At 37.9% G+C, this 16522-nt stretch overlaps 1 protein-coding gene across 4 annotated transcripts in view; it reads left to right on the top strand.

The window, feature by feature from the left end:
* The first annotated feature begins 3731 nt into the window (after nucleotides 1-3731).
* LOC145260436 (calmodulin-lysine N-methyltransferase-like) overlaps nucleotides 3732-16522 on the top strand; it is a 206130-nt gene continuing 193339 nt past the window's right edge. Inside the window, exons 1-2 of one of the 4 annotated variants that reach the window (XM_080118442.1) lie at nucleotides 3744-3881; nucleotides 4054-4426. In XM_080118442.1, the coding sequence (XP_079974568.1) occupies nucleotides 4085-4426 (342 nt within the window). In that variant the 5' untranslated portion in view covers nucleotides 3744-3881; nucleotides 4054-4084. Of the gene's footprint in view, nucleotides 4427-16522 lie in introns of all 4 variants that reach the window. The other 3 variants (XM_080118445.1, XM_080118444.1, XM_080118443.1) reach the window with 3 other exon arrangements.

The raw sequence follows: 16522 nt of genomic DNA, 5'->3' as shown, positions 1-16522 counted from the left end.
CCCTTTTATTGCCATTGCTCCCAGGTCCGCTCTGACCCGGAGTGGTAGTACCTGTTAGAGTCCCAACTATGGGTTAAATAGAAACCGACTTGAAAACAACAAATATATTCTATAAAAAAATTTTTTCTTCAAAATCTTTGGATTCGGCATTAAATAGCCTGAAAAAGGGTTGATATGCCGTAAAACAAAAACAACTAACCAACCAATCATTCAAAGGCGAGGGGGGGGTATTGGCCCAATGTCAAGGAAGTCCAATGCTGTGAAGTAAGGAAAAATGATGATCTGGTTGTTATGACAACCTATCTTTGCAAAAATAGTAATTAGAGCAGTGATGGGGAGGGGGGAAGTCGAATAGATGAGTGGGTATGGTTTGGTGGGATTATGGACAGTGTAAACGAGGATGAAGCATAAATATTTTAAAAAGGGTGTTTTGAAAAGAATTTGGGTGCTATAAGCTTATTGTGAGAAAGAATATATCTGGAAAATTAGAGAGTTTATGTTGAGAGTTTTTGTGGATTGTGGGGATTGGGGAAAGAATAAATGGTAATTAGAGGAAGAAGTAGGTAGCTGGCACTTGCGGGCCCTGTCATAGTGCAACCAATAGAAAGGAAAGAAGAAATGAGAAGAATTATGCTCAAACTCCCTTACAGATTTATATATACATATGCATCAGCACACTCAAAAGCAAACATGAATACAAGCATTAGAGCACATATACACGTCAGAGCATAGATGTCCAGGTCAACATATGCACAGAAGAGAAATGCAGGTACACATGCATTAGGATTTCAGCAGAGTTCATGGGGGGAAGTGGGGATGGACAGCCGATCAATGGGAAGGGGAAAGAGGATAGGGAATATAATAAAATATAAAATAAAGAGGTAAAATAAAGTGCTGAGGAAGTAAAAGGGAAAAATCTGTAATTGATGGAAATAAGATTTTAAGGGAATATAAATAAATAAATAAATAAAATATAAAGTTAAGTAATTTCAAATTGGCCATATTTAAATTTAGTTTATGTCTGTAAAAGGAGACTAGTTCGCTTTTAGAGTTTATTATATTCTTGCTTGGGGGGCGCAATTATTGTTATACTTTCAGATATGCAGAGGTGACATGACTTAGAGCCTGGGGTGTAAGACTTAACGTTTTTTTAGGATAGTCTGTTTAATTGAATAAGGAGTTTTATTAGATTTAAGTTTTTTAATTAAAGTAATTAGAGAATTTCCTTGTTTATTATTAGGGTTTTGGTTGTTAAAGGAAGAATTCTGGTTATTTTCATATATATATATATATATATATATATATATATATATATATATATATATATATATATATATATTCTAAAACCCTGACCTGACCGTAATGCACCCTATTTCTTATATTATTAATTACCTGGATCCCTTCTCTACCCCCATGCTATTTTCTCATGCTATTATTTACTTTTAGAGATTTTAATATCCCCCTCCTGATATTTCCTTCCTAATGTACCCTAAGCTAGATGTCACATTCCCTTATATGTAACATAGCTCATTCCCTAAATGCTTAGGTATAAAGATCATCTATAAACTTTCCTTCCGCCCATGTCCCGTCCTTATTTGAATGGATAAATAAATTTATATACGCTGGTATATATTTTGTATTGTCAATAATTTTTATAATATATATATATATATATATATATATATATATATATATATATATATATATATATATATATATATAATTACTTCATTTAATCACATAAATTAATATTTATATATAAAAGATATAATTTTATACGTATATTCTCATGAGAATGGAATATTCTGTGTAACTTAATTGCTATATATATTTTCATAACTTACTAGATATATATATATATGTGTGTGTGCGCGCGTGTGTGTGAGTGCTATTTATGATATTCATAATTAAAAGTATTCAATTATTTTTCATGAGAAAGCGTTATCTCAGTGATAAGTGGAAAAAATAATTATTTCTTTCATACACCAAGGGAGGAAATACTTGTTGTCCACTTAACATCGAGTCAATGCTCTTATATAAAAATAATTGAATACTTTCAGTTATGATTATTGTAAATAAAAAATATAGATTAATAAATTACATCATTTAGAATGCGATACAATTTCTCCCACTCCAACTAGGATGTAAGTCACTGAAGTTCCAGTTGGGATCTTGTTAGATCTAGCCACACTGACGAGTAGTAGAAACGATGAAACACGAGTCTGTGGACAAAAATCAGTCCGGCAGTAACTTTATTGCAATCAGGTTGAGGTATGGCTCCGTTTTGTCCTAGACACCCCACTCTCCCAAATTTAACTTTGCTTTGAGAAGGGGTTAGTTTATTGCTAGTCGCCTGAAGCGCCTTTACCGAGGAAAGCAGACAGGGGATGCTAATACATATGTATATATCCTTGTTCACTGACTTCGTTTACATGTGTGTGTGTGTGTGTGTGTGTGTGTGTGTGTGTGTGTGTGTGTGGATAAAATACACAATATATCATAAAATTAAATGCCGTAGAGACAGGATGTATGTAAAAAGAAAAAAGGAAAAATAAATTAGACACAGGAATAGATCATCAAAAAGAGGAAATTTACCGGGGTTTTTTTTCTTTTCTTTTTTTCGTTTTTTTTTTCTTTTTTTTTTTTCGTTTTTTTTTTCTTTTTTTTGTTTTCGTTTTTGTTTTTCTGAAGACGTTCGTTAACCCGAACGAAACCGATAAAGCTCTCGTTTTACCGATAAAGCTCTCGTTTTTTTGTGATTTATTCCTGTCTATTTTGTTTTTCCTTTTGTTTTTTTCACACGCACACACGCACGCACGCGCGCGCACACACACACACACACACACACACACACACACACACACACACACACACACACACAGGGGTTGGTTCTGTTCAAATTCTGTAGAAGCACCATATTAGTATATTGTTCTTCCTCCTGTTTCAGACAGAGAGTTGTGGGGGGGGGTAGAGAGCGGAGAACAATATACTAATACGGTGCTTCTACAGAATTTGAACTGAACTAAACTGACTTTTTCCGAACTAAACCTAAAATTTAATTTAGGGTTAGGTTAGACTTAGGAATCATTTTTAGTTCAAATTCTGTAGAAGTAAAATCACTAATACATAGGTAGAATCAGTTTTAAACCACCGAGACAAAAATCTAAGGGGATAGAGAAAGTGAAAGAACTTTTATGTTAAACAAGCCGAAAATGAATTAGAATTGTTAGCGATAAAGAAGAAAACCTTCGAATTAAAAACTAGTAATGGAGAATGAAAGAAAGAAAGAAAGAAAGAAAGAAAGGAATATAAAGTGACTGAATGAAAAACAAAGAAAAGAAAAGGAATGAAGAAAGAATTTGCGCTTGATGGAGAAATAAATATCGGCGTGGTCGTCGTCGCCGTGATCGCCACCGTCGCAGTGAATGAAACAATTCTTCAATCACAGTAGTAAAAAAAAGAAAGGAAAAAGAAAAGAAACGCAACAACAACAAAACACGCACTCACACCGCCACTCTTACTTAGCGACGTACATTGGCGTTTTTTTTGTTTTGTTTTGTTTTTTGTTTATATATATATATATATATATATATATATATATATATATATATATATATATATATATATATATATATATATATATATATATATATATATATATATATATATATATAATATGTATGAAAGAGTTTTTGTTGTCGAATCTCCCCGACCCTTCCGCGCTACTAATTGTGAAAAAGAAAGTAATAATGCCAAATAATACCTACAACAATATCAATCCGGCCAACGAAAAGAGCGCGTCCTGTTTTTCGCAAGTGTTCGAAGACTCATTAATACACGCACCTTTCGGGAAATTGAAATTATCAAATTATTAAGGAAACGTGAGTGGCGCTCCGCTCCGCTCCGATAAAGCCGTTTTTCAAATTTTATTTTTATTTTTAAGGCTCTCATCTTGAATTATACCACTAAATGATCATTGATTATTATCAATAATATTATTATTAATCATCCTTCCTATTTTCTTTCTTTCTTTCTCTCTGTTCGTTGTCGCAGTATTATTTCGACCTTTTAGTCGCAAAGATACATGACCGATATGGAGGTAGTGACTTCGACGGAACCGGAGAAATCGGAATCTATTTCTTCTTGTTCGTCTTCGGTTTCCCAAGTGGTCGTCGTTGTCGATAATGACGAGACGACAACAAAAACACAACAGAATTATTCCCCTCTTTCCCAAAGAACGGATCTACAGAAAAACGGGGATGTTACAAATAATAGCCCCGGTGATTGTAACAGGAGACCCTCGCCGGTCGTGGGGGAGTATAATCGGGGTTTGAAGAAAATTGCCAATCATAATCAAAGTGCCAAACTTAAGAAATTGGCCGGTTCTAACGGCGTCGCAGTGCAGAGGTGGCAGCTTTTAGCGAAGGTAAGTTGAAAGTTTCTTTTTAATAAATTAATAAATAGCTTCTTTTTTTTTTTTTTTTAAATCAAAAATATAAAATAAATTGCTACTTATTAAATTACTGCCTTTGGTGATTATGTAGACTCACTCACGTTTTAAATCGAGCATTTTTTAAATTTATTTATTCATTTATTCATTGTGTGTGTGTGTGTGTGTGCGCACACACACGCGTGCGTGTGTAAGGAGAACAACCCCACCTGAAACTATCTAATAACTAAAAAGCATGTATTAAAAAAAAAAAAATAATAATTAAAAAAACTCCCTTAATCAATGACTCTAAGTTCAGGTGGCAACAACAACCACCTCTTAAAAAAAGGAACACGTAGTAAAAAAAAAAAAAAAAAAAAAAAAAAAAAAGCTTCGGAGCACAGTTCGGAGACGGAGTTAATTCTATAAGTATACATTTTCTTCTTTTATTTTCTTTCAAAATCTTTAAAATATGGAGGGGGAAAAACAAAAAAACAAAAATACTCGCCTGTGAAAAATAAAATAAAAATGAATACAAACACAACCTAGGAATGATTATTTCGAGTAAAAAAAAAAAATGTATAATCTAATAATCCCTATTAATCCTTAAAGGATTGGATTAATTGGAAATATTTCATTCATTTTTCTTTTCTTTTTTTTTTACGGATTTTACATGTTTAAACGCGTTTATAATAATTTCAGATTATTTGAATTAAATTTAAAAAAAAAAAAAATCAACCTATAAACGAAGTTATTTAAAAACAAATGTTTTAACTTATAATGCGAGAGACGTTCATTTCAGATATCATATTCATTTTCTCTTATCACTTATAGAATTACGTCAGTTTTTCATATATAAATCATTTCTGATGACCTAAAGAAAACGATCACTATCGACCTGTAATTTATAGTGGAAGATTTCTTTTTGTATTCATTTAAGACAGCGAGGATGTCTGACTTGCTATATGATTTCTCGCTTCCCCTTACCACTTGAAATGGTTTCGTCTGGAGGCTAGAAAATAGCATTTTTTTACTCGCTAACTTTTGTATGATGGATGGGACGGATTTATTTTTCTTTATATACAAATAAATATACGTTGTTGTATTATTGATTTCTTTATACATACATACATACATACATACATACATACATACTGATGATTGCAACGTCTTGTCAGACAAGTGCCACTCCCTCAGACATGAGCCCTAACATGACTTTTTATATACTTTTTAAATTTTTTTTATTTTTTTAATTTTTTAAGTGGTACCGGCGAATCCACACACTCAAGCAGACATGACACTGAAGACGGTCATTGCTATATATACATATATATACGTACACGTATACACACATACATACATACACACACACACACATATATCCATAAACATACACGCATATATACATATATACATACATACACAATACATAATATATATACATACACACATGCATGCATACTCAAATAAACGCATATATACACACACATATACAAATACAAACACACATATACATACATATGCACATACAAATACATACACATATATGCACATATACATACACATACATTTAAATACATATACATACATATCTATGCATTTATACACAAACATACACATATGCATAGATACACATACATATACATACATACACAAACAAACATATATATACATATATACATATATACATACAAACACACACAAACATATATGCATATGTTTTTTGTTTTTTGTTTTTTTTACACGGTGGTCACCACTTATCAAGGCCCGGAAGCCACTCAGGGATAAGGGTTATTGCAAGTACAGTACGTTAGTGTGGAGATTTGATGAAGTGTTTACTTAAGGGGGCGGTTCATTAGGAATTTGTTAACGTTGGACTTCAAGACATCCAAGTTGTAGTCGTGGAAAGCAGGCAGACGGAACAGAGTTCCACAGGCGTGCAGTTCTAAGAAAGAAGCTTTGTTCATGGAATCCACGTTTTGATTTAGGCACAAATAAAGAGTGGGGGAAATTTTTCACAGTGGATTCAGCTAGACGGGTGTTTTTTGTGAAAGATTGGTGAGGGGAGACCAGAGATTGGAGTTCAGACGAGCACCTGCCATGGAAATAACGATAAAACAAGAATAGGCTCGCAACGTCTCTTCTGTGGAAGAGAGGTTGCAGAATAGAGAAAAGGGCATCCCCCACTAAGCCACAAAGTCTATTTTGTACTCTGTCAAGGCAGGATAGGCTGTTTTTAGCAGCTCCTGCCCAGATATGGCAACAGTATTCCATCCTTGAACGTACTTGGCTTTTATATAGATAGAGAATTGCATCAGTAGTGAGATATCTTCTGGAGCGGTAGAAGGATCCCACCATCTTTCCAGCAACCTTGGCAACAGACTTGATGTACGTGTTTCATTTCAGATCAGGAGTAAAGGACAAACCCAGAAGCTTGTCAAAACACAGGGCTTCTCCCAGATGAGAGCCATCCATTTCAATTGATGCCAGATGGGGATCAGAGCGTTGATGATGTAAAGATAGGAGTTTGGTCTTAGATGCATTAAAGTTAACCAGCCACGACTTCCCCCACTGAATCATGCACTTGAGATCAGAGGAGAGAGAATCAGAGAGAACTTTGTCATTTACAGCCTTTGATGTGTTGCCGTAGATGGTCGTTTCATCAGCATAGATGTCAACGAATAATTTAAGTATGTGTTTAGGGAGGTCATTGATGTAGATCAGGAAGAGAGTTGGGCCCAGGATTGACCCTTGAGGGACTCTAGCATTGATACTGCAGGCCTCTGATTTTTGTCCATCGACCACTACTCTTATGAGCCTATCAGAGAGAAATGATTTAATGATTGAGAAAACATTTCCAGTTATACAGTAGCTGGAAATCTTGTGAAGTAGGCTCTTATGCCATACCTTATCGAAGGCCTTTGATATGTCAAGAGCAATTGCCCTAGAAAGGAAGCCTTTGTCAAGAGATTCAATAATCCTGTGAGATATAACCGTTAGCACATCTGCGGTAGATCTTGCAGAACGGAAACCATATTGTGTGTCACTAAGAAGGTTGTTTCTGCTGAGGTGGTTGACTATTTCTCTATTTAATATGGATTCCAGCAACTTACTCATAACACACAGGAGGCTTATTGGTCTGTACTGAGAGGGAGATGAGTTATCACCTGAATTCTTAAATACAGAGCATACTGAACATACATATACACATAGATATATATATACATATACATACACAAGTGAACATACGTACACATATATGTACATACACACACACGGATACATATAATGGTGGCAGATCAATTATTACATGCTTCCAGCATTTCAAGTCTACACGCGTCACAACTTTTCCATTGCTATAGGACTATTTTATATGCTTGAGGGAGTATCTATACAAAGATGATGTTACAGAGTCTTAGCTTTGTACGACAGCTAAGTCTCTCTCTCGGTTCAAAATGTTGAGGTCCAGCAACAAGCAAGAGCAAGATAGCCAGCAACAAGTTAAACTGCAGACCAGCTTAATGCGGGTACTAGTCTCCCGCTTTGTTTTTTAAAATCAGAGATTTGCTTCTCCTAGAAGGGTTGCCTTCACCACGGCTTACGGGAGCCCTCTCCACCCCACATACACATGGAAATAAACACATGCATGCACACATACATGCATACACACAGAATGCGTGCAAGCATACATATGCATGTACACACATATGCAAGCATACACACATAGAGTCACACATTATAAGCATGTACTTACATATGCATACACACACGTACACATGCACATACATGTAAAATACACATGAAGGAGCGTTCCAAAAGTCATATATCGTCAATGATCAGGATGAAGGTGATGGGTACAATTCAATGAGTTTGACAAAAAAAAAAATAAATAAAACTCCAGCCGTTTGAAACTCGGTTCTGTTTAAAAATGGTGGTAGTAGGCAAGCAGGCTCAAACCAGTACCACAAAGGAAGAAAAGAACATGAAAAAAAAAAAAAAAAAAAAACCTAATGTCTTTGCCGTTGCGTCCATCGCCAAACCAGAAGTAGCGAAGGTTTATAATTAAGGCTAGTCAATCAAAAAGAGGGGATGACTTTGGAAAATATCGGCGAAAAAAGCGACCCCCTCCCTGTAAAAAAGTGCCCCGTTGAGGATGAAGGAATTAATGTTTTTAGCCAATTTTCGATATTTGTCGTCCGAAGGGTTGAGCTTTCGAATAATACCGATCGTGTGAAAATCCGTCGACTTTGTCGAAAGTTTTAGGCAGACATACATACATACATACATACATACATACATTATCTCGAGCGCATGGTTCAGTGGGGGAAGATGTGGCTGGTTACCTTTAATGCATCCAAAACCAAACTCCTATCCTTACATCATCAACGCTCTGATCCCCATCTGGCATCAATTGTGATGGATGGCTCTCGTCTGGGTGAGGCTCCGTGTTTTGACAAGCTTCTGGGTTTGACCTTTACTCCTGATCTGAAATGGAACACGTACATCAAGTCTGTTGCCAAGGTCGCTGGAAAGATGGTGGGATCCTTCTACCGCTCCAGAAGATATCTCACTACTGATGCAATTCTCTATCTATATAAAAGCCAAGTACGTCCAAGGATGGAATACTGTTGCCATATCTGGGCAGGATCTGCTAAAAACAGCCTATCCTGCCTTGACAGAGTACAAAATAGACTTCGTTGCTTAGTGGGGGATGCCCTTTTCTCTACCCTGCAACCTCTCTCCCACAGAAGAGACGTTGCGAGCCTGTCCTTGTTTTATCGTTATTTCCATGGCAGGTGCTCGTCTGAACTCCAATCTCTGGTCCCCCCTCGCCAATCTTTCACGAGAAACACCCGTCTAGCTGAATCCACTGTGAAAAATTTCCCCCACTCTATATCTGTGCCTAAATCAAAACGCGGATTCCATGAACAAAGCTTCTTTCTTAGAACTGCACGCCTGTGGAACTCTGTTCCGTCTGCCTGCTTCCCTCCGGACTACAATTTGGATGTCTTGAAGTCCAACGTTAACAAATTCCTAATGAACCGCCCCCTTAAGTAAACACTTCAGCAAATCTCCTCACTAACTCAATGTACTTGCAATAACCCTTATCCCTGAGTGGCTTCCGGGCCTTGATAAGTGGTGATCACTGTGTAAAAAAAAAAAAAAAAAAATTTAAACAGACAGGTGAGATTTATATTATAGATAACAATAATAATGTATATATATGTATGTGTGTTTGTGTGTGTGTTTCAACCATTAACTCGGCACCTGACAAACTTTTATTTATTGGCGCTTGCCTGCCATCTTGATAATGCTTGGCGATCCATAGTTTTATCAAAAATTTCGAGTCAAAGTCTGTTGGCACTATATTTCAATGCAACAACATAATTTTCTTGATTTTTTTGCCTCCCCATGAGTGCAAAGTCAGGTACAAGACTTAAAATGTGTTGGGAAATCCAGCGCCAACAAAAGAGGTGCTCATCACTGTATCACAAGGTATTTATAACCAAGCAGCCTTCAAGTTGTACGAATATTGACTGAACTATTGAAGAACTACTTCCAGACCTTTCGTTATTTGCAGGTCAGAGACAGAGAGCTTCCTACCACCTATGAAGGAAGAGGTTTTTCTCCTGCTCCGTCACCTAGATGCTGAGTCAACCGAACTATATTAACTCAATTCCTTGCTTTATTGTTTCAGCAACCTACACTTAACGGTGTAGGTCGCTCAAATAAGCATATTATTTGTTATTTATAGAAAAGCTTTGTTTTTCTTTTGTTTGATGACCGTTTCCTTACAAAATATTATAGGGGTTGGATTTACAGACCATGCAAAGTTTAGCTCATATATATATATATATATATATATGTGTGGGTGTGATGGATCCTTCCATCGATATCCATGTATGAGCTCCACCACAACAACTTAAGTTGCTTGGAAATCCACACGGATGATTTGTTTATAGTCGTGAAGGCTTTGTGCGGAATGAACCACACTTTTTGGTACAACTGCTAATCTCAGTTGGTGCAATGGCTGGCACAGGACAGAGCAGACAGTAGACCTTAGGTTTTATATCAGAGTTTTTTCCTTCTCCTAGGTGCATGTCTGAACAAAGACATGGCGTGCATCTCTCCCAGTGAATTAAGCGCACCTCCAGATACCAAAGTTGAAATTTCTACATCTCGACGTGGTACATACAGTGCTGGACTTTCCCAAATGGTCATCGATTTGACACTCCATTACTTAGTTAAGAATGGTCTTCGTTGCTTAACTACGGTGATCTGACACTCTTCGTTGCTTAACTACTGTGATCTGACGAGAATTAATTAGAGGTTAATTCTATAAGAATTCATTTATGATTCCTATAATAATATACGAACTAGAGCGAACTTTTGGAAGCAAACTAATGCAGTGATTGGAAAGGATTAACAGTATTATCTGATTATCAGAAGTGAAACATAGAGTGTATTTTTGGTGACAGAAAACACAATCAATTTTTCGCTTTCGACGATTGAGTAATGCCGTGAAACTGCAGCAAAGCTAACTGCATTTTATTGCTCACGTGACACGTATGTACGTACGTTAAAGGTACTACAGTACATATATATAGAGTCATCCACATACAGTATGGTTTTGTTGTATCACAACTCATCAGTGTGGCTAGACATACACCATTCCCCAGTCATGGATCGAAGTTACAACCGTCACATAGACAGTCGGCAGCTCTCTCTCTCTCTCTCTCTCTCTCTCTCTCTGTATATATATATATATATATATATATATATATATATATATATACATACTGTAGTACTTTTAATGTACGTACGTATATACGTGTATCACGGTTTCCAGATTATAAATTATTGGATCGGGATATCCTATTTATTAAAAAGGAGGATAGAAGGTGATAACATACTATGCACATTAAATTAGTATATAGATGCGATAATTTAATGTTCGTAGTATGTTATCATCTTCTATCCTCTTTTTTAATAAATAGGATCCCCTGATCACCGAACACGCATTGTAAAACAAATTTGCGGCTTTGGGGCCGTATGTGAAACTAAAATATACCTTCTTGCTTTTCTCGAAAGGATCCAAGGGTAGAATCTGTTCTGTCCAAAGATAGTCTAATGATATTGTGGGGTTTCCGTTCCTGCTGGGCGTCCATACAATGGAAATATGTCACAGACTCCTATAAGGATATTGGAAGTAAATGGTAATAACCAGATATGTTCTGACACAACATTAACACAATGACTTAGATAAATAATTTTATACTTTTATATACTTTTAACAAAAGGGCTATAATATTGTGGGGCTTCCATTCATGCTGAACGTCCTCAGAATGCCCAACAGCAATATATTACATATGAAAGTTGGTGCTGTGGAATTTCCACAGATCCTGCTAGTATATATATAATCTATTATATAAATCTCACCTATCTGATTAAATGTATGTATGTATGTTTGTACATCTGCCTAAAACTTTCGACAGAGGTGACAGATTTTCACGAGATCGGTATCGTTTTGGAGCTCGACCCTTCAGACGACAAATATTGAAAAATTGGCTAAAAACATTAATTTCTTCACTCTCAACTGGGCAGTTCTACAAGGAGGGTCGTTTTTTTTGTTGTTTTTTTTGCGTCGTCATTTTTGCGAGTTATTTTATTAGTTGGAATGACTTTACTAATTTCAACGTTCCAAACTTCCGATCGCATTATGGAGTAGCGGTAAAACGTCAGGTTTTCTTTCACTTCCTTTTCTGCCTTCACATCACAGGTTCGAGCCTGCCTGCCTACTACCACTTTTTTTTTTTTTTTTTTGCTCAACACGCACCTCCAAACACCCAGGCAACGCCGGGCACTCAGGTTAGTCTATAATATAAATCTCACCTGTCTGTTTAAATGTATGTATGTATGTCTCACAAAAACATTCAACAGAGGTGACGGATCCTGACAAGAGTGGTATCATTTTGAAGCTCAACGTCTCAGATAGCAAAAAATTGAGCAAAAACATTAAGTCCTTCACCCTAAATTTGCCTGTTTTGTACAAAGAAAGGTCGAATTTTTTTTTGCTGACATTTTAGCAAATCATTGTTACCGTTGGATTGACTTTGGTTAATTTCAATGCTTTTGACTTCTGCTCACGTCATGGAAACAGCAGCTAAGACGTCAGATTTTCTTTCACTTTTTTTCCGCCTTCGTGGCATGGGTTCGAGCCTGCCTACCTGCTACCACATTTTTTTTTTTTGCTCAACAAACACCTCCAAACACCCGGGCAACGCCAAGTACCCAGACTAGTATTAAATAAAAGATGAGGAATAAAAGTTATACATACCTTTTTTATATTATATTACTAGCCTGGGTGCCCGACGTTGCTCGGGTGTTGAGCAAAAAAAAAAAAAAATGGTAGTAGACAGTACCATGAAAGAGGAAAGGAATGTGAAAAAAAAAAGTGACGTGTTTGCTGTTGCATACATCACCAAACAGGAAGTGACATAGGTTTAAATTAAGGTTTGACAATCGAAAAGTCTTTCGCAAATATTGGTGAAAAAAGCGACTCCTCTCTGTAGAAAAGTGTCCAGTTGAGGGTGAAGGAATTAATGTTTTGGGCAAATTTTTCGATATTTTTTGTCAAGCTTCAAAACAATACCAATCTCGTGAAAATATGTCGCCTCTAAGAAAAGATTGTGGTCTGGAGGAGGGGGCGTCTTGGAGGCTTTCTAATTCAGGAAAAGATTTACTTGGCTAACTAAGAGACTAGAAAAGGTTAGACTGGAGGAGGGGTCCGACGGACCCCAGAGTCACGTGCTCCACACTTAGGCGGGGAACACGTATTCAAATTTGGCCTCTCTTTATACACACAGACTTGCTACATGTATCCATCTTCTTTCAAAGAATGCACGATGCAGCCTTCTTCTGTTGCATCTGATCTTCACCCGTAGTTGGTGTTTAAAAAAAGCGATCATATCTTGATCAGAAAAGGACAGCAACATCCAAATCACCATTCTCTCGCCATGGCCATTTGTCTTTCTCAGTCCCATGGCAGCCTCACATTGTCCACTACATTTGATACGGTAATCAGGTGAGGATGCTTGGGATTGATGGGAGCCATCACCTTGCTAACATACGACCAGTACCGGTGGAGTTCGCAGCAATCGAAAAAAGTGTGATCAGTTGTTTCTGAGGTCGTCGCCTCACAATGGGGACAGTCAGGTGACTCCAAAAAAAAAAAATAGAACTGCATTGCATATTGTTGAGACAAAGCACATTTCTTGCTAATTGCCAGGTCAGAGAGAACTCCGAGTTGTTCAGATGACTTGAACCTGGCGCCCAACTCCACGCGGAGCGGATCTCACCTCACTCTGCTGCCAAACCAAACACATGCATAACGAGTCATCGGCAGCTCCCCTCACTAGATTCCTGTGGAGTTCCCTACGGGTAGCAGTCATAAGGTCGTTGAACCTTGGTAGTCATTTTAGCATGGCTCGGCACTCTTTCAGGAATGCTGAGTCTCCCCAACTGCCTGCGATGACTCTTGAAAGAGGGGTCGAGAATGAGGTCGGGAAAGGTGGCAGTAATCGTGGGGTGCCATGGTTGATCTTGAAGGTAGTGGATCAGGAAAGCCAGCCTCTCAGCGTCTCGATGACACTTCAGGTCTGGCATTCCCAAGCATCCCTCACATGGACATTGAATACAGATGTCTGCTCACCCAGTATCTTCCTTTGCCCCAAAGAAGTGAAGACAAGAGTTCGACAAGAGCTTTTAGGCATTGTGCAGGCAGGGGAAGTATAACCAGTCAGTAAAGGATGAGAGGGAAGACATATGTTGTGCACGCCTCAGCTCTACCCTTTAAGGAAAATTTCCTAGTAAGCCACGAGTTGACCGCAGCCTCCACCTTTGACCGTACCTCCGACTAATTTTTGTTGAGCTGGAGACTTGGTCTCACTCATACACCGAGGATCTGAGCTGGGCCATCCATCCAGTTGAAGGGTGTCGAGAGGTTTGCGTTACCACTCCAGGCACCTAACTGCAGTCTGACTGACTTGCTGCAATTTATCTTGGCCCCCGTGATTCTTTCGTATCGAGCAAATGTCTTAGACACGATTTAGATGTCTCTGAAACTCGACACAAAGACCATGACATTATCGGCAAATGCAGATACCTTGGCAACTGAGCCATCAGGCAGAGCCATTCTGTGCAGAAGATGCAGAAACATGAGCAACATCCTCAAACACAGTTCGTATGGCAGACCATCGAGTCCCAGCGATCTGTCACAGCTGACCTGATTCAGCGCAGCAAAGACCTCCTGCTCCGTCACCCGACCCTCGTAACTAACTACTCTAGCTGCCTCGAGACCAAATAGTCATTAAACTCGTGGACCGGAAGATCGGGCTGCTGTGTAAAATGCTACTCAAAATGTTCTTGAAACCTCTCGCAGATCTCCCGAGTCGATTCCAGGGTGCGTTCGTTCGGATGTCTGACTTTCGCAATATACTTGTCCGAACCACACCTAGAAATCACGCAATGCGTGTGAGCGTTAGAGTTGATCGCTTCGTTGCCTATCTTTCTAAGCCTAGCTCTGACTACTTGACCTTCATAACGTTCGTTAGTCTTGTGGGATTTATTTGCTTCCCCACTGAGCAAACTAGGCACAAGGCCGTTTTTTAATGTGGAGATAGAGGGAGGGGGGAGGGAAAGTGGGGACCAGCTCCCGAGAGGTGGGAAATGGGAGCTCGATAAGTAACTTTTGGTATGAAGGGTTGCCCCTACATTGACCAAGGTCAGATATGTGGGGTTACCCCCACATATGGTCTTTGCTAGTCATAACTTGCCGCATCTGTCAGAACAGATACTACACTTTGATCTTGACGCCCGGGCCCCGGAGGGGTTTCGGGCTGTGTTAGTCTTGTGCAGAATGTCCTGCTTAGCTAGTTTCTGACAAACTATATCACCCCCCCCCAGCTCGGCCTAGTTTCTGCTCTAGCAGCTTCTTCATCTTGGCCTTATCTAGTACGAGGCCCTGTGCATACTTGCTGGAGAAGCTACTAATCTTGGCTTTAAGATCTAACCACCACTTACTCCCGGTAACCGCCTTCACTAGTGCCTTTTTAATTAATTCTATTAACTTATCTCAGAAGTCTTGTATCTCTAGAAGAAAGGTGTTTAACTTCCAGTACCCCGCTAACTTGGGCCTATTTCCTAGCTTCAGCCATGCCATAACTAGTTTATGGTCCGGACCTAACCAAGTAAACATGGGACAAAATAAGAAATTTCCCTACCAAACTACTCTGTCAGGTTTCAATCTACAGACTCAAGATTTGACATAAGGGGTATTGAAATTTGGAAAAATCTTTGTAATCGGTTTTCGGCCAGATATTTGGCTGTCCAGGGGTCAAAGTTCAACGATTTGACCTTTGAAAACTCTACCAAACTCCTCTGCCAATTTTGAGTCTAAACACTTGAAATTTTAGATGTAGGTTACTTGGACATGGATCAAACTTTATAATTTTATTTGAGCCCAAACAATAAAAGTTAAGGGATTAAAGTTAAAAAAAAAATTTACCTCTGTGATCTCTAGCAAATTACTCAGCCAATTTCTGGTTTAAACATTTGAAACTTTACATAAAGTGTATTCAGACATAGGGCAAGCTTTTTCATGGGTTTTTGGCAAAAGGTTTGGCTGCCAAGAGATCAAAGTTCAAAAGATTTGACCTTTGCAGTCTCTAGAAAACTATTCAGGTAATTTTAGGTCTAAACATTTGAAATAGCAAGCTTTTTAATCAGTTTTTGGGCGAAAATTTGGCTGCCAAGAGGTCAAAGTTGAAAGAGTTAACCTTTGCAGACTCTACCAAACTCCTCCGCGAATTTTGGGTCTAAACACATGAAATTTTAGATGCAGGTTACCTGGACATGAGTTAAACTTTTTAATATATATATGCACATAAAGTTATTAGCAGTACATAAGGCCCGAGCAAAGCCGAGCTGAACTGCTAGTAAGGCCCAAACAAAGCCGGGTTGAACTGCTAGTATATATATATATATATATATATATATATATATATATAATAAATTCCACAGCCAAACAACGTC

The sequence above is a fragment of the Euprymna scolopes genome, chromosome 36, assembly GCF_053919585.1.
Source record: "Euprymna scolopes isolate OS-2025 chromosome 36, ASM5391958v1, whole genome shotgun sequence".
Classification (NCBI taxonomy): domain Eukaryota; kingdom Metazoa; phylum Mollusca; class Cephalopoda; order Sepiida; family Sepiolidae; genus Euprymna; species Euprymna scolopes.
The sequence above is the reverse complement of the archived record's forward strand: the minus strand, read 5'-3'. Positions and strand labels throughout refer to the sequence as shown.